The sequence below is a fragment of the Hoplias malabaricus genome, chromosome 6 (genome assembly GCF_029633855.1).
Source record: "Hoplias malabaricus isolate fHopMal1 chromosome 6, fHopMal1.hap1, whole genome shotgun sequence".
In the NCBI taxonomy this organism is placed as follows: Eukaryota; Metazoa; Chordata; class Actinopteri; order Characiformes; family Erythrinidae; genus Hoplias; species Hoplias malabaricus.
Genome location: NC_089805.1, coordinates 12,231,299 through 12,249,368, shown reverse-complemented (window position 1 = coordinate 12,249,368; position 18,070 = coordinate 12,231,299). Strand labels below are relative to the sequence as shown.

The window sequence follows — 18,070 nt, the reverse complement described above, 5'->3', positions numbered from 1 at the left end:
GACATGAGATATTATGGAGACATGGCAAGGGGGAGACATTAGGGAGAGTAGTGAGTGAGTGAGTCAGAGAGAGAGAGAGAGATATTAGTGAGACATAATAAAGACAGAGAGAAAGAAAGATGGAATGAACAGTCAGTTCATTACGTTAAAGGAAGTAAGGAACTGTTTATTAATTAAACAAATCTCCTTTCCTCACCTGGTGGTGTCCCAGTCCCGACGCCCTGCTCTGAGTCTGGGGGTCTCTAATGAGGCCCAGGAGTTGAGGGGGGCTTTTCCTGCGCTTGCATCATCGCAGTGATTTATTTCTGTCTGCGGAGTCTCGACTGCGTGCCACTCCAGTGCTGCAGGTATGCCACAACTTTTATTAATTACAGGATTAAAATTCAAAGAATGAATCATATTTGATGCTAGACCTGCGCCTGAACCTATGGACAACATTTCTATAATGACCTTATATTTAAAAATTGAAGTTCATGGAATTAATGGAAGTCACAGAGAGTCAGAGCTGTTCACACAGCTGTTCACACACAATGTAAAAGGAGATAGAAGGCTTTGATCTTTCAGTGTAAGCATGAAACTGATGTTTGTGACATGCTTGACAGTTTTGAGGCGGTTCTGGTTATAAACTCTCTTATTTGAAGGTAAACAGAACTGCAATGTCCACTTCTCGTACTCAGTCCACCTGGTTCTGCTCTGCTCTGCTCCGTTGAATGAGTAAGTTATGCAGCTGTTGTTACAGAATAAATACAAACATAATTATTGTCCATCTCATGTTTAACTCAAAACCACATCCAGGGTCCAGCTGTAGTCGTGTGCAAAAGTTTGAGCAATGCCTAGTCAAATGACAAGTATCTGATGTCTGCTGATCCAGTTCAGGGTGGCGGTGGGTCCGGAGTCTACCTGGAATCACTGTGAGCAGGGTGACAAACACTCACACATTCACTCACACACACACACACCTACGGACACTTTGAGTCTACAATCCACCTACCAACGTGTGCGTTGGAGGAAACCGGAGCACCCGGAAGAAACCCATGCGGACACAGGAAGAACACACCACACTCCTCACAGACAGTCACCCGGAGGAAACCCACGCAGACACAGGGAGAACACACCACACTCCTCACAGACAGTCACCCGGAGGAAACCCACGCAGACACAGGGAGAACACACCACACTCCTCACAGTCAGTCACCCGGAGCGGGACTTGAACCCACAACCCCCAGGACCCTGGAGCTGTGACAGAGACACTACATGTACAGCCCTAAATTGAACACAAATAATAAAATCGTGTTCCCTGTGGAGGACAAGTGAACTTCAGAGTCACTCCGACAACCAACAGAACATATTCCCAACCACTGAGCAGGAGTTTCCAAACTTATTTCCCCAAACATCCGTATACGGCCGCACACACATTTGAGATATTTTGTGTTTGTTAAGCTGCTATATGAGCAGTGAGGGGTGGGACAGGTGTCTGACGTCCTGTGCAGTCAGCACACTTTAATATACTGAGGTTTACTTGCTGGATTAGGCAGAGTAGGGTGGGACACTTTCCATGTCCCTGTTCTATAGATAGATAAAACGATAAAAACTAACGAGGTGGTCTCTGTTTTTGCACAGAAACACAGCGTTACACAGAGGTCCGAGACCCCAGAGGCTAGATGCAGGGAACTTACTATGATGCTTCAGAGAGGAATGAGCTTAGCCACTTGGTCTGAGTCCTACCCTCCTCCAGAAGTTACATAGTGCAGTTCCTGCAGTGCTGAGCTCAGAGGAGCAATGCCAGAGGCTCTGTTCTCTCTGTTACAGCCCAGCGAAGCATACCAGTGATTTTGAAGCTGTAGTTTTAAAGTAAAACTATTACGTAGCGTTCCAGTTTGAGAATATATATCCAAACTGATAAAAAAAACGTATATTGTGGTCAATTGTGCCCCTGCCGCGCCCCCACCAGGTTCAACTGGAGGTGCAGATGATGTGTCTGGTACTGAAGGGAAGTTCACAGTATGCAAATTAATATGACACTGAAACACTCCTCACTTGTACAAGAGGAGTGTCCACTTGTGCTTTTCCTCACAACATTAAAGCCCTGGCTATCTTCAGAACTCCACATTATTCAAAGATCAACCAGAGGCCGATTCAACTGGAGATAGGGGTGTAGTTTCCTTTAGCTTCTTTAAAAGTCACATACAATTACTCATTTCCACCAGAGGGGTCTCCAAATCCCAGATGTTGCCTAGTGCAGTTTTAACATTAAATGCAAATGTGTTTCCTGTAGAGCAGGGAAATTTAATTACAATTCAGTAATGTCCAGTTAGGGGAAATTTTCAAAAGCCAACGTCTGGAACATCATTTGTAACTTGTGCTATGATTCAGTGCCATTTCCTGTAGTAGCCTAGTAGTTTTATCAGTGTTTTATGTCATCAACAACAGAAAGACAAAAGAAGTGACAAATACAGCTTAATATATTTCAACAATATTTATTTTATTTTCCTATTTTTCCAAAAGCACGCAGTCTGAATTAGCCTCTCTCTGACTCGCTTTATTCTCCGACCGCTGCTTCTCACTTCATACCTCACCCGTACACTCTCGAATCTGCACAGATCCGATTGGCTGAGGATCGCCTTTGGTGATTTTAAAACACACGCAATTGGTCTGAGTTTACTGCACCGCAAAGCCTCTACCATAAAGACAAGAAAAGTTAAGTTGCTTAAAATAAACACTGTCAAAATTACATCATTCTCAATAGCTTATCGGTTTGGGTCTGTTTTGTTGGGTCCGGACAACATCTGGGTCCGACCCGGACCACAGTCCGCCTTGTAGTGACCTCTGCTGTAGAGGATGAGTTTCAAGACAAACAAAACCTGTCATTGGACCAGGAGAGCGATCACAGAACATGTAAAAACATTAACAGTATATTGTCTTCATCAATAAACTCTCACATAAAAAGATGTAAATTATAAGGAGAAGGAAAAAAAAAAAACGTTTTTGTAACCGCTCAGTCTCCGCTCCGAATCCTTTCAGAGTATAAAAGTCAACAGTCTACCTGAACATCACATTACATTTCTACAGTGATTAAAACACAAATCATCAAAAAGGTCTTTACATATGAACAGGGAAATTATAAACATTATGTACAGTAGCATTCAGAAGCTGGCACCTGGTCAAATGGCAAGTTTTTTTTTTTACTTTTCTAAATGACAGTCAGTGACCACGTCCTCTAGAGAGAACACACTTCTGCACCTTTACGCATACACTACAAATCCAAAAATAAATGGACTTCTATCGATCAGTGTGGCTTCTCAGTGACCTACACTCTGCAGCTGCAGGGGAAGCCTAGGGCCGGACAATATTCCAATATCACTATATATCGCAATATAAAATCGATACGATAACAACGATACGATTTTTAAAAGCATTTTCAACATTAATTATTTTCTGGGTAGACACCGGACCCACCGTGACCCTGAACTGTAAAAGTGTTACAGACAATGAATTAAAGTTCTTAGAAGTTGGTTCTTGGAGCCTACCCGGAATCACTGGGCACAAAGCGGGAACACACCATGGAGAGGGTGCCAGTCCTTCACAGGACAACACACACTCACACATTCACTCACACCTACAGACACAAGTCTCCAATCCACCTACCAACGTGTGTTTTTGGAGTGTGGGTAGGTGTAGATGTGTTAATAAATAAATAGTAAATAAAACAATCATAAATTCCAAACTGTGTTCCCTGTGGAGGACGAGTGAACTTCAGAGTCACTACAAAAACCAACAGAACATTTTCTAACCACTGACCAGGAGTGTTCGAACTTGAGTTTCCCCAAAATTTTGCATACGACCACACAGACGTGTCTGAGATCGTATATGCGTTCAGCTGCTATATGAGCAGCGAGGGGGTGGGCTTCTTCCCAGGCCACGCCTCTTTGGCATATTTCTTCTTGCGTGGTTCGTTGAGGGTCTCGGCCGTGATGAATGGTCCCGGTGCGCTGGGGGGATTCAGCATGGGAGGAGGCTGCACTGTAGGGGGAGAAAGGTCCACCTCTGGGGCCGGGTTCGGGAAAGGCAGAGGCAGCCCCCCGAGCATGGCAGAGCCGGACTGGGCCCCAGGGCTCTGGACCCCTTCGTCGTGGCTGGTAGGGGGGAGGTCACCGTAAAGACCTGAACTCAGTTGGAAGTTCTGCATCCTGCGAGCAGCACTGTCCTCCAAACTCAGTCCTCCATGGCCCTCCAGTTTCTTCTTCTGGTGGGAAACAAAAAGTAGACCATAATAAACAGTGAACAGTGGGATAAACACAGCTGTTAAAGTGTGGCTCAACCCTGCGCAAACACCTGACATCTAAGGACAACTTCAAAAACAGTCACCAAATTATGAGCAGGTTTTGTTGTTTGGGCCCCGAGTCACCTCCCACTCCCACAGCTCCCCAAAATGTATCGAGTGTCGTCTCTAAACCCTGTCTCTAAGGGGAACAGTGGATTTTGGAAACCACAGCAATGGCGGTGGTAACGCTAAGCAGTGTTTACTCATGGTGTATTGGCCTGTTGTTGTTGTTGTTTGGGACTGAACACAGCTCCGTCATCAGATCAGACAGATCAGTAGAATTTGTTCCTTCCTTGCTGCAGCATCCAGCTCTCGCTGGATTCTTTCGTCGGCCACCGATCCAAGGAGCGTTTGAACCTCTTCAAAAGACCACGGCGTAATTTTACGAGCTGCCGTCGTTAAGTCGGATAAAAACAAACGTGATCTCTGCTGCAGCTGGAGATTTTACAGATGGAGAGTTGGTGCTGGACTTCTGCGTTGTGTGGCGTAGAGTGACGACTCTCTCTGGACAATCAGCGCTCTGCAAGGTTTACACGCCATGGTTTAGTCCCTACTCAGGTCGCCCTGAACAACGAGAGAACAGCGACTAAACAAAAACCTGCTTCCAGAACCAGGACCAGGACCTGATTTACCTGGTGGTGAAGGAGAAATCCAAGTAGCATAGTGACAACATAGTGGAAAATCGGCATACAATATGTACATTGTCATTTGTCTTGGGTCATGTTGACCCCTGGGATGTTTTGGCTGAGTAACCCATCTCTAACTGGAGCAGTATAAAAGGTTTGTAAAAGAGTAACTCTAAATATGCAAACATACAGAGTTTAAACCACTAAGGGGTGGTGTCACAGACCCAGATTTAGCCCAGCCCAACACTAAAAGTCTCACAACAGCTTCCAAAGTAATCACTGTCTGGACAACTGGCCCAGTGCAGTGTAAAAAATACAAACAGGTTGGATTTTGTTTTGGAAAATCTGCCACATGCTGGGCATTCTTAATCTAGGCTCCATTTCATTTTACCTTCAGGGGAACGACTGCAGTCTGCACCATGTTTCTGAAGCGTCCCACAGACGGGTCGATATCCTCTGAGAAAATAAAAAGGCATAAAGTGTGTCTCATCTCCATCAACTACAAGACAGAACATGAAAAGTATGGAATGAGGAATGAGAAATGCATCAGGAGATGGAAAACTGCCAGGAATAAGATCATAACACCAAACATTAAAGCATGCAGCTATGTGAATCTAGTGCTGACACTGGGTTGACCATATCTCACTGCTGCATGTAGAAATAATACAGTTTAATACATAAATTCAAGTTTTGGGAATATATTTCATGTAAAAAACAACAATCAATTAACCAAGAAAACTATAATAAAGCACACAGCACTTTAATATATCTATGTAAAAAAGTGTTCAAATGAGTTTTTGTTTAATGTTTAGCTGTAATTCAGAATCCACACATTCTCTGGCTCTTTGATCATTTTTCAGTAACTGTGTGTTGTGTCAAAAATCACAACTGTCATTGTATCCAACAGAAAAGAACCTAAAACTGAAGCTGTGTGAAAAGTGAAGGGTTTATTGGGCGCTGCATTCGTTCTGAGCTCCATCAGGAAAAAGCTGCAGAAGACTGATGGGTTTGTTCTGTTCTTGGGGATAATACTGTGTCCAAAAGTCTATGTGAGGGTGGGTTTAGATCATTTAAAGATGGAGTCAGTGTTAGAGTCGGGAACGGAGCGCAGTAACACTGTGTTTTTAGGTTAATTTTTTGTTGTAGAAAATGTCAACTGTCATTTTTAAGGGTAGAGAGAGACACTTGCTGTTTGAACGTACGTTCACGTAGACAGCTGTCTGCGCTATGAACGTAACTTCCCACAATTGCCTGTGTGCTACACTTGTAACTGGAGGTTTCCACTAGAGGGCAGACCCGTGATTGCAGACTTGACACAGTCTGACACAGCCTTCTTCAAAACTTTCCCCCGGTTGTTATGTGGTTTTCACCTGCACAGCCCTCTAAGCTTACACACAGCGGTTTTATTTGGAGGATGTGCACAACATAATCCCCAAATCAACACAATATACATGAGGCAGCCATGATGCACACACGGATGCGTAGTCAACAGCAAGTATCTCTCTACCATTAGACAATAGCTACCATAAAAATGACAAAAATGTTGACTTTTGAATTTCAATTATATTTTACAAAAACACTTTAAAATATTTGTGCACCTAATATTACACTGACATCTTTAAAATCAATATTAAAAGCAGAGATATTCAAGAATATTGCTTGTAATGATTGCGGAACAAGCTTCTGGTGTGTCTGTGTGTTCACTCCTACCAGGGTTAATGATCTCCTCGTCTTCACTGAAAGACACTCGAGAGCTCCTCCGTTTCCTCTTCGGTCTCTGAATGTCCAGGTTTCCCTCCTCGATGGTGAGGGTGGAGATCCGCTTGTTGTGAGCCGTGTTAAACTCTGTCAGGTTCTGGATCATTCCAGGCAGGAAAAACAAAACGTCAGGAGGTCCATTTTACTTTAAAAAACATATTTATCCAAAACATAAATAAATAAATAAAAAATAATAAAATGCCACAACCAAAGATCACAAACGCACATCCAGCTCCGTTTCCTCCTCTGGGAGTCCCAGGAGTCCTTTCAGCTCCTCGTCCTCCACTCCACTGTCTCCCGAGGTGGCGCTGGGTTGGGTCTGTGGCTTTTCTCTCAGAGTGTAAACCCGCGTCGACGCACCGAAGGACATGGTGGAGTCGATAGGAACCTGCTGCGGTTTATGAGGCTCCAGGCGGATTCGGCCCAGGAAGGTGCCATGAGCTGGAGGAAGGAGAACCTCAGAATTACTGAAGTGTCCCTCACTGGTGGGTGGAGCATTCTCAGCGCTGCAGTGACACTGACGTGGTGGTGGTGTGTTAGTGTGTGTTGTGAATATCTGCTGTGTCTGATCCACTCGCACCAGCACAACACACACTAACACACCACCACCACGTCAGTGTCACTGCAGCACTGAGAATGCTCCACACACCTGCTCTGTGGGGGTCCTGAGCGCTGAGGAACAGGTGGAAAGTGGGGTAACAAAGTATGCAGAGCAACAGATAGACTACAGTCTAACTGTGGACCTACACAGTGCTCCTGTAAAGTCAGTGGAGCTGGCTTTAATTTTACTTTACTCTCTACTTATATATATTTATACACACACACACACACACACGATTAAAGAAATTACAAATTTCGTGATGAGTGTAAGTTTTAATCACTAACTGCTGTTGAGGTCAATGAGGAAGACCCTCTTCAGGTGTCTGTGGTACACGAGCGCTGCGTGAACCCGAGAGCACGACTGGTGGTCTATTGTAAAGTCACAGTGGTCTGGGTTCCTCCCAAACAGGTAGAACTTCTTCTCGTCAATGATGAGTTTCTGGAAATGAAAAGGATTAAACTTATACCCACAATTATGAGCACACCATTACATTCTTGTTCTTCTGAGAAGCCTTTACATCTGATGTTGGAACACTGACATTTGGGGGGGTGGGGGTGGGGGTCTAAGACGTAGCATGTGCAAGAACCCGACGCTGTTGCGAGCGTTTGTACTTGTGTGTCTGCGTCACTTTGCAAATATACTGCCACAACACTAGGGCTGAATCACAAATATCTTCCCCCACTCTACGTCTCACAATTTAGTGGGGTTGTATAAGTTTTATAATCTATGAAGTGCACTATGTAGGGATTAGGGTGCTATTTGGTAAAATGCAGTTTACATGCTAGGAAAGAAACTAATACAATGTTGGCACTTTTTGTGCTTGGGCCCCTGCCCCCCACCCCGAAGAGGTGTCAGTATTTTCCCTTTATTTTTTGTCCACCTCTTCATTGACTTCCAAACATCTGAAGAAACCTCTGGCTTTGAATCTGCAGCCATCTACAGTGCGGTTCACATTTCTGGATGTCCTCAGCTTGATCCATGTTTGTCCAACTGCCGAACCATCGCAGTCGTCTGTGTCCTTGTGATGCATAGCTACATTTCTGGGAGGTGTGCGTCAGGCTACAGTGTAGGGTACACAGCTGCAGGGGACCTACATGTTGCTTATAGCATAGAGAGTAAACTGGCCTTTTTATGAGGATGACTAGTGTTGAATTTAGGGCTAGGTGTAGGATTAAGACTCTGGATTAAAGTGTATGACATGCTTGGCTGTGACACTAGGTCTGTAACCCATCGTCAGCAGGGTCTTACCTCTATTAACTTGTCTCCTTTAACCACGTCCAAGTGAAGTCCCGGGGGTGGCTTTCCTGCCCTAGAAACACAACAGAAGTGTAGAAAATAAATCCATAATGGCTTAAAACCCTAAAACTAGCCACAGTTTAGTTTTCGTTGTGGGGGAAGACCCAAAATGGAACATTACTGTGAGGATTCGATGGCATTCAGTTATTTAAACAGACAAGATCATGTATGGATACTGGGAGATGAGGTCTGTATCACAAACATCACTCCATCTCATCCCAAAAGTACTGGATGAAAGTCCATTTTTCCGGAGAACAGTGCTAAAGGGCTCTTTAACCCTCCAGCCAACGCATGTATTGGGCATGGTGGCCTTAGGCTCATATTGCAGAGGCGGGGATATTCATATCTCAAGCCCTGAGGGAAGTTGTGCCAAATACTCCTTAGACTACGTGGAATTTTTCGGTCCACCTTAAAAAGCGCAAGAGTTACATGCATAAATAGAGGGAATACGATAAACCCATGCATACATTAAAAAAAACGGAGCTTTAGTTTGCTACTTATGGAATTGTCCGTTCCACCTTAAATGCAGCAGCACTCTAAGCTGCAGCCTGAGGCGCCAGAAACGTAACTGCTGCACCATTTAAGGTGGAGCCGATAATTCCAGTAAGAAGATGGCCAATTTATGCCAAATTCTTCCTCGTTTATCAACTAATGCATGGGATTGTTTTATACAATTTACAAACTTTACGTTTAAGAACATCTAGTACAATATATCTGCAGTTTATACCGACTACTTTGTATTAATCTGCAGGCTTACCATGACGGACACTCAAACTGGGCTGTGTTTATGATCTGATTCGCCGCCATCTTGGTTGTGCTGAGTAGCGCACTGCCTTCTGGGAGCTGTAGTCTCTAGAGCATTGTGTAGTTAATTGAACCACTACTGGATCCACGTAGTTTAGTTTAAATATAGAGGTAATTGATCATCCTGGCCGCGCCGGGTGACTGTGAGGAGTTGGTGTGTTCTCCCTGTGTCTGCATGGGTTTCCTCCCACAGTCCAAAAACACACAGCGATAGGTGGATTGGCAACTTAAGTGTGTCCGTAGGGGTGTCTGTGTGTGTGAGAGTGAATGTGTGAGTGTGTGTTGCCCTGTGAAGGACTGGCCCCCTCTAAGGTGTATTCCTGCCTTGCGCCCAATAATTGCAGGTAGGCTCTGGACTAACCGCGACCCTGAACTGGACAAGCTGTTACAGATAATGAATGATAATCCTGGTGAGTGCGACTGTGTTTTAGGGCCACAGCATTAAAACAAATATGTAAAAAAACAATAGGACTCCAAGAATAAAGTTAGTATAACTCAGAATAAAATCAGAATATTTCACTGCATGTATAATGAGGCAGACACAACCGCAATGTAACTAAGGAATGCAGCATATTGCTGAAGTGATACTATGGTATAGATTTCAGGAATAAAAAAATCAGTCCTCTGCCACATCAGGGGCCAAACTGTGATTAGTATTTAAACCCTGAATTGGTGCAAGAATGGCGTTTATTCAGACGAGAGCATGTAGATTCCCAGGATACAATAACGATAATGAAAATGATGGATCCAGATGAAGAGGAAATGTGGCATGCCCATGAGGCTCCATTGTGTTATGGCTTAGGGGCTCGTACAATAAACTAAAGATGTATGCATCACAGCCAGGGGCTGCACTGATGGGGGTTAGTTTTCGTGTGGATGGAATTGTTTAATCAATAATTCCGTTCACTTCATTGACTGCTTCTATCACAACTCACTCTATGGTGCACAGAGTCTGTCTACATTTTATATTAAATAATTCAAACAGTAGTCCTCTAAATATTTACACAATTGCAGAGTTACACTGACTTTTTCCTCAGAATTATTCTGACTTTGTTTTCTGAATGTTTTCTTTTTCCAATGTTGTGGCCCTAAAACTCCTTCATGTGGGAGAGGTAGCTATAAACACAAAGCATTTCTCAGTTTAGCTAGATATCTTAAGATCAAACTCAAGCCTGTCCAGTAGAAAAGAGCTAAGGGACATTTCCAATGGAAAATCTTTACCTTTGGGCTTAAGCTAGCTACTTTTGTACAGTAACACCCAGGTTTCTACTACATCGTTCTTTCATTTTGAGGAAACACTTTGCCATATGCATCGAAAATGTTCTCTATTTGTGTGCACAATATTTTAATCTTTTCATACAATCCATAAATCATTCACCTGTGTATTTAAACATGTGCCTGTTTTATTTCAGTTATTTTGCACAAAAGGACTTTAACCCGTGCACATTTTTCATTTTGTTACCACAAATGAATTCCTTGCCATTACATTTACAATTTTTTTTTGCTTTTCTGTTCTTCCCAAAAAAAAAAAAAAAAAAAACACCTGCACACATGTGCAAAACAAAACATTTTCAAACAAGATCTCAAATATTCAAGGACTACAAACTAGTACAAACTTAAAAAAAAGAAGTTCAAGAAAATCCAGCATTAGTTTAATCAAAAATAAATAAATAAATAACAAATAATAAAAAAGCCCACATGCACATCCTTAAGAAAAATCTTACCCTTTACCAAATTCTGCATTAACAAACCAACAACTACAAAATAAAAGCACAACAGCGGTTAGAAGTAAGTGGACTTGAAATGGTCATCATCGATGGTGGAAAAAATGTGGCCTTCACTGATCAGAAACCTCAAGCAAGCACTGGAAGAGAAAAGAAAAATTAAAGTTTACACATTAATAAAAAGTGGACCATTTCCTACATTATTAGGAAAGAATGCATCTGCACTGTGTGGGTGGGAAGTAAAATAAATTCAGGGAGGAACACCAGTGAACTTGAGGCGAGCACAAAGACGGCTGTAATTAATCATAAGGAATCACAGTGAAACATCTCATTAATATAAAACGGCAAAAAGAGATGCTCCAAGGCTTTAAATGAGATTTAATGGAGTTTTATTAATAAGAGACGACAGGAGAAAGCAGCACCTGATGTCGTAGGGGGTCAGATATTTGAGAGCAGCCTTGAGACTCTGGATGCTTATGCCTTCGGCCAAAGGACAGCTCTTAATCAGGTTAAGCACCTAGAAGAAAAAGCAGTTACACAATGTCTTTGTTTTGAGAAGCACTGAATAGCACCCCCTTGTGGAGCAATTACAGAATGAGGGAGTGGCACTACCCAGTGGAGGAGGCTAGCCAGTTTCCTCTGAAAGAAGAGTGTTCCTCTATTCTGTCATAACCTAGCACTCTTCTGAGAACTCTACACTAGATGGTAGAACATTGCTGTGAGGATTTGTTTGCAGACAGAAACGGGACCTTTAGTGATGAGGTGCGAATGTACGAATTATTTCTGGATCCCAAATCATTCCTGCAGGTGTTGAATAGAGCCCCACCACCCCACAGCCCAACACTGGGGGCTTTATACCCCCCCCGGGAGACAGTTGGCATTGGGCTCCCGACATCCTTCAACAATTCTATAATTTGTAAACCACAATTAAAGTGTCAAACAAATTTGTAAACACAAAAAAAAAAAAAGACCCTGACCCACCTGACTCTGAATGGCTGTGAACCCATATGTGGCCGATTCATTCGAATATGGCACACACTGTGGAGTCCAGGTCATGGCCTTGTTCTTCATCTATAAATAAATGATTTTTTTTTTATTTAAAATGTTAAAAAAAGGCATAGATGGAAAAATGAAACCCAATACATGAACTTGCCATCTCTGAAGGTCAAATACTTTCGAATCTCTTCATTCTTGGGGGAGAAAAACTACTAAAACTGGCTAAAAATGATTTAAAGGGAACATCTACGATTGTGGGCAATCACAGCTCTCTCTGGTTGTTTACATTATAAAGCCAAGCATTTAAGATGTGTTTGAGGGAGAATAACCACGGTTTGTACGTGTACGTTTTTATTCACTGTTTGAATTCCCACAGAAACTCATGTGTAACTCGAGCTGATTACTTTCGCTCCGTGTTTACTTTCATGCAGTTAGTGCTCGGCGATACGGCCCTAAAATAAGATATTTCAGGGTATTTTGGCGATATGAAAAAAAAAAAAAAAAAAGTATTGAAAAGTATTTATTAATTTCAAGAGACTATTGCCACAAAATAAATGTTATATTATTCAATTAATAATATTTAAATTATATTTAATAACAAAGCAACCCTGAACTGGATAAGTGGTTACAGATAATGAATAAAAAAAATGAAATGCATTTTATTTTAAATCTACCAATTTCAAACATTCAGAAGAAAAAAAAACATAAGAGTAAAAATGTGCTGATTTTGTAAATAACCGTAACTTACCAAGGTTCTGACATTGTATAAAATAAATACAGAATAGTTGCTACGCTGAGTCAGTGGAGGTCAGAGCTCACGTTGCCTGTTAAACTCATGGCATTTTTGACAATCCACATACTCAAACTGGGTGCCTCTGCTTGAGGTGGTGAAATTGATTAGATGCTTCTTTCATATCTTATAATTAAAGTGTCATATTCTATATCTGAATTTATTTCCAAATCACCTCCACACGACTGAAGTCACTCCTCTTTTAGAGCAAATACTTTGAACAATTTCCAAATTTCCACCGTACTTTGTGCCTAAATGACCCACATAACAAATGTATGCCATATAACATGGAACTGCATGATATCATTACGTAAACAAATCAGAACTATCATTTTAATAAAGATTGATTTTTTTCTCATTTAAAAAAATGTTTGTGATATTATTGTGCACAGTACAATATGGCACAGCCCTAGTCAGTGCTCTTCCAAATTTGAGATATTTCCAGCTTAAGTGATTTGAAAGCAAAAATAAGTCAGCGTTACCCCCCTATGGGTCAGGAATAGAGCAACATCATCTCGGTTGGTGCTTTTCAGCGTTTGGAGTCTCTCCATTGTCTAAAAACCTCCAGATGGTGTTTCTCTGCCGTGAGCAGAGAGAGAAAGCCTAGCACCGGACCCAGACATTCCCCCCTACACATTAGAGCGGTTTCCAGAGCAAACCGACTGCAGAGCAGCACATGGAGAGGAGACAAACTCAGAATTATATAAACAGTGAGTTTTATTTTTATTACAATTGCAAACTACGCCTTTAAACTAAAACTAATAAACGTCTTACTGTTTCAAGACAAGGCTATACGGCATCCCCATCACGTAAATTTGGTCCAAGTACTTCAGGCTCTTTAGTACCTGCTCTCTCATGGTTCCAGAGTTGTTGTGGTTAAAGAGATGTGTCTGAACCACCTCCAGCATGTGGGAGGTGATCTCATTCAGGTCCTGTAAACGCCGGACACTAAAAGCTACCATCGACCTGTGATGCTGAGACACAAAAAAACCGCAATTGTCTCTCCAGCCACAAGATTAAGACCAGGATAGAGAATAGATAGAAAACATTAAAAAGACACCTGAAAAGAGTGAAGACTTCCTACTACTTTGACGTAGGTTCCAGGAGGAATAAACCTGCTGTTCATATTCTCATCCTACAACAAACACCAAAGACAAATAGCTGTTAAAATCACAGCTGAGAGTTTCTATGGTTCTAAAATAAACACTCAGTCCTACCTCCAGATTCATCCACTGTTTCACATCCATAGGAGCTCCAGTCATGTCGTCCAAAGAATAAAGCACAAACTCAGAGGCTGGCTTCGTTCTCCTTATCAAACCCACTACACTCAGCTGTATAAGGACATTAAACCAACTCTGGAACAAACACTCCAAACATCTCCAAAACATTCATCTCACAACAGAAGGACTTTCATCTCTCAGATGACAGAACACAAGCTAAAGATCAGGGTAGGGCTTTAATCTGCAAGGAGCTGCGCGTGTACAGTGTAGTTTGTGACCGATGTAGTTCACTGTAGAGGGAGCGAGGAGCCTTGTGATTTTCAGACAGAGACAAACACTGTGACATCAGCGTTTCAGTAAAGACCAGTTTTCCTCATTTCACACAAGAACAGAGACCACAACATTGAGTGTTTCTGAAAGCCTACAGTGACCTACAAAGTTGTTTGTGTGTGGACAGGCCTCAGACTGAGACGGCTGTACCACTAACTCCTGTCTTTAAATATTTGTTGTTATTACTAACATCACATACGCCAAAAGAATAAAATAAATCTGACCTGGTTGAGCTCCAGGTCTCGTATGAAGAAGGATTCTCTGAGTTCGGTGGCGGACCTGAGCTGAGACACGGTGCACGGCAGGATGTAGAGTATTCCTGATCTCTGGGAAACAAAGACATGAACAAATCCCTGTGACAAACCTGTTTTTGTTGTCATTGCATTTAACCCACCTGTGGCAGGGGAAACACAAACGCTCAGGTTCCCAATCCTGGTCCTGGTTCTCTCCTCCCTCACTCCATCTCTAACTTCAGAAGAGGTTGTTAATGAGCTCTGTATCAGGTGAGTTGTGAATACACTAAGGCTGAAAACAATGCTCCGACACTTATCTAATCTTATTCTTGAATTTATTCTCCATTCATCTGACAGTGTAGCCCCTACATCGCATAATATATATTTTATAATGTATATTAAATGTCCTAACAAATTCATTTGTAGTGTCAGAGCAGCAAGCCCCTCCCCCCAACAGCTCCTCAGGGGCTGGTCGCCCACCGCTCCGGGTGTGTGTGTTTTCTCTGCCACAGGATGGGTTAAATGTAGTAGAAATTGTTATACAATAATTAATTGCACATTTACACATACAGATTATCCAGATTTTAAACCAGAGTCATTCAGAGCTCTTCAGGAGAGGGTCAGAGAGGTGTTTGTCTTCGGTATGACGCTTTTGAAACCACAGTGTGTAAACAGAGTCAGAGACTCAGGGCTGGTCATGTTAAAACAGGTCCAGTACAATGTGAGGGACCCACTCTATGGACCATATATGGGTTCTTTCAGGAATTACAACACTAACGGCTGTGGGTTGCATTTCATGGAAGAAAAACTGTAAAAATATATTAATAATCACAACACAAATATTGTTTGCTAATATTCTGAAGTATTAAAAAAATTACACGTTTCCACTTGAAAAAGCTCTTAACATCAGCAGGTTCTTTACCTTAGGCTGTCCCTCTCTGGGTAAACAGGAGGACTCACCAGGAGAGAAGCTGTGCTTGTAACCTACAGCAGATTAGCGTAGGTCAGAAGCTTATGGAAAGATGACGTGCTTATTATAAACAATACATTCGGTAAATAGGGCGGCATGGTGGCGCATCAGGTAGTGTCGCAGTCACACAGCTCCTGGAGGTTGTGGGTTCAATTCCCACTCCGGGTGACTGTCTCTGAGGAGTTGGTGTGTTCTCCCCATGTCAGTGTGGGGACACACGTTGGTAGGTGGATTGGCGACTCGAAATTGTCCGTAGGTGTGAGTGAATGTGCGAGTGTGTCGCCCTGTGAAGGACTGGCGCCCCCTCCAGGGTGTATTCCCGCCTTGCGCCCAATGATTCCAGGTAGGGTCTGGACCCACCGCGACCCTGAACTGGATAAGCGGTTACAGATAATGAATGAATGAATGAACGAACATTCAGTCAATGCTTTAGCAACGTAAACCACTACAAACTGGCAACATGAACCCCCGGAAATTAGCTTCTGTTTCTGACTAGGGTCACACACTAATATTCCCTTTCATCAGCTCCACTAACCACACAGGTGCGCGCTGTAGTCCATCGATTGCTCTGTGTACGTTGTTATAGAGCAGGTGTGATGTGGATGTGGATCATTCTCAGCGCTGCAGTTACACTGACGTGGTGGTGGTGGTGTGTTAGTGTGTGTTGTGGCAGTGCGAGCGAAGTGTTTTTCAACAATCAACAAACACTGACATTTAAACACTCAATCTCTCTGTTTAAAGCTCACATTCGTGGATTATATGCTTTTATATTCCTATTAAGTCATCGTTCCCTGTGTAAAGCACACATTGTTATACCGAATTCGTTCACTAAGCTCTAAATACCCCTTACAATATCAAGAAAAAAACATTATTTTCATTTTTTCCGGTTAAACAAACATACAAAAGTGAAATTAATTAACTGACCGTGACTACCCATGAGGACCAGGTTCCAGCTCTGAGACTGCACAAATACTGCTCTGGATTGTCGCTAACAGCGCCACAATGAATGAGTGAAACGTAGGTCTCGTGGTGTTGAGTAATGGGAGCTTGCCTGTGATTGGTCAGCTCTCCTGTCTCGATTCACACACTCAGCTGTAGCGTGTTTGTGAAAATTCACCATATGTAATGGGCCCTGGTGACGTCGCCTCCGATGGCCGACAGGGGGTACAGGCGAGGCGTTTGTCTTCTGAACGAATTAGTTCAGTGCATTTGGGCTTACCTCCTCAAACAGTCGCTGACAGAGCCATTTTATTTCGTGGGAAAGGGCTTTAGAATTTTTTCCCTTCGGTTTCGCTCAATTTCGTTGTACATGTGCAATGACAATATGACTATCTTATCTCTTAAAGTTTATAACACATTAAATCCTTTAAATTAATCTGAAAGAACTTTTAACTTGCCTCTAGCTCTGAGCAAAAACAGCACAGGCACAGTGTGTAGTTACAAACCTTGTTTAAAGAAACTAAAGAAGTGCAGATGAGTGTTTCATTTCTTCTGAACTGAAGGGCACTAATCAGGAGTCTGTTCCTCTTTACTGCAGTTAGTCTCTAGTCTTCTGATAAGGGTTTTACATTAGTGCAGAGTTGCTGTGAGGATTTAATGGCATTCATCCACTTGCACATTAGTGAGGTCAGGGGCAGATGGATAAAGCTCTCACTCCAGAGAACCCAGTTCCACTGCTCCACAGCCCAGACCCTCAGGGTGACTGTCTGTGAAGAGTGTGGTGTGTTCTCCCTGTGTCTACGTGGGTTTCCTCCAGGTGATGGTCTGTGAGGAGTGTGGTGTGTTCTCCCTGTGTCTGCATGGGTTTCCTCCGGGTGACTGTCTGTGAGGAGTGTGGTGTGTTCTCCCTGTGTCTGCATGGGTTTCCTCCGGGTGACTGTCTGTGAGGAGTGTGGTGTGTTCTCCCTGTGTCTGCGTGGTTTTCCTCCGGGTGACTGTCTGTGAGGAGTGTGGTGTTTTCTCCCTGTGTCTGTGTGGGTTTGCTCTGGGTGACTGTCTGCAAGGAGTGTAGTGTGTTCTCCCTGTGTCTGCGTGGGTTTCCTCCAGGTGACGGTCTGTGAGGAGTGTGGTGTGTTCTCCCTGTGTCTGTGTGGGTTTCCTCCAGGTGATTGTCTCTGAGGAGTGTGGTGTGTTCTCCCTGTGTCTGTGTGGGTTTCCTCCAGGTGATTGTCTCTGAGGAGTGTGGTGTGTTCTCTCTGTGTCTGCATGGGGGTTTTATGCAGTTTTTCATAACAATTAAGTATTTATTTATATTTATATTTATATAGGAGTACATTTATTTATTTTTACCTGACACTGGGCTTATGTGCAGCAGCTTCAAACTCTCTCTTTTCATGTAATGATTTTAAATGTTGACTTTACTGTAAAGTGGGTGTATACAAATTTTTCTCCAGGGCGAAGG

The 18,070-nt window shown here is 42.8% G+C and overlaps 2 protein-coding genes across 5 annotated transcripts; both read right to left on the bottom strand.

Annotated features, from left to right (window-relative positions):
• Positions 1-2,493: 2,493 nt before the first annotated feature.
• On the bottom strand, positions 2,494-9,540 carry ppp1r8a (protein phosphatase 1, regulatory subunit 8a). Of its 3 annotated transcripts, none has more exons than XM_066673487.1 (7): positions 9,360-9,540; positions 8,555-8,615; positions 7,591-7,744; positions 6,932-7,146; positions 6,658-6,802; positions 5,339-5,403; positions 2,494-4,243 (listed from the first exon to the last, which is right to left on the bottom strand). In XM_066673487.1, the coding sequence occupies exons 1-7, from the start codon at positions 9,407-9,409 to the stop codon at positions 3,881-3,883; spliced, it is 1,053 nt and encodes a 350-aa protein (XP_066529584.1). In that variant the 5' UTR covers positions 9,410-9,540; the 3' UTR covers positions 2,494-3,880. The 3 variants fall into 3 exon arrangements, with proteins under 3 accessions (XP_066529584.1, XP_066529586.1, XP_066529585.1); XM_066673489.1 differs by lacking the exon at positions 9,360-9,540 and adding an exon at positions 9,330-9,342; XM_066673488.1 differs by lacking the exon at positions 9,360-9,540 and adding an exon at positions 8,724-9,011.
• Positions 9,541-10,773: 1,233 nt separating this feature from the next.
• LOC136700308 (replication protein A 32 kDa subunit-like) lies at positions 10,774-16,699 on the bottom strand. 2 transcript variants are annotated; one of them, XM_066675596.1, is made up of 9 exons: positions 16,594-16,685; positions 15,622-15,683; positions 14,691-14,792; positions 14,134-14,247; positions 13,977-14,051; positions 13,762-13,890; positions 12,112-12,201; positions 11,553-11,647; positions 10,774-11,270 (listed from the first exon to the last, which is right to left on the bottom strand). In XM_066675596.1, exons 1-9 carry the CDS (start codon positions 16,604-16,606, stop codon positions 11,189-11,191), a joined length of 762 nt encoding a protein of 253 aa, XP_066531693.1. In that variant the 5' UTR covers positions 16,607-16,685; the 3' UTR covers positions 10,774-11,188. The 2 variants fall into 2 exon arrangements, with proteins under 2 accessions (XP_066531693.1, XP_066531695.1); XM_066675598.1 differs by lacking the exons at positions 10,774-11,270; positions 11,553-11,647; positions 12,112-12,201 and adding an exon at positions 13,405-13,578 and having other exon boundaries at positions 13,691-13,890; positions 16,594-16,699.
• Between the last annotated feature and the right edge of the window lie 1,371 nt (positions 16,700-18,070).

What these genes read in the sequence shown, in the direction of transcription:
- ppp1r8a (XM_066673487.1), bottom strand. Translation starts at nt 9,409, where the DNA reads ATGGCGGCGAATCAGATCATAAACACAGCCCAGTTTGAGTGTCCGTCA. An exon ending in AAGGAGACAAGTTAATAGAG is followed by an intron (nt 7,745 to 8,554) that starts GTAAGACCCTGC and finishes TTTCATTTCCAG; the next exon opens with AAACTCATCATTGACGAGAA. An exon ending in CGAGGAGATCATTAACCCTG is followed by an intron (nt 5,404 to 6,657) that starts GTAGGAGTGAAC and finishes TTATTTTCTCAG; the next exon opens with AGGATATCGACCCGTCTGTG.
- LOC136700308 (XM_066675596.1), bottom strand. An exon ending in GAGACCTGGAGCTCAACCAG is followed by an intron (nt 14,248 to 14,690) that starts GTCAGATTTATT and finishes GTCCTTATACAG; the next exon opens with CTGAGTGTAGTGGGTTTGAT. An exon ending in TCACAGCCATTCAGAGTCAG is followed by an intron (nt 11,648 to 12,111) that starts GTGGGTCAGGGT and finishes TTTTTCTTCTAG; the next exon opens with GTGCTTAACCTGATTAAGAG.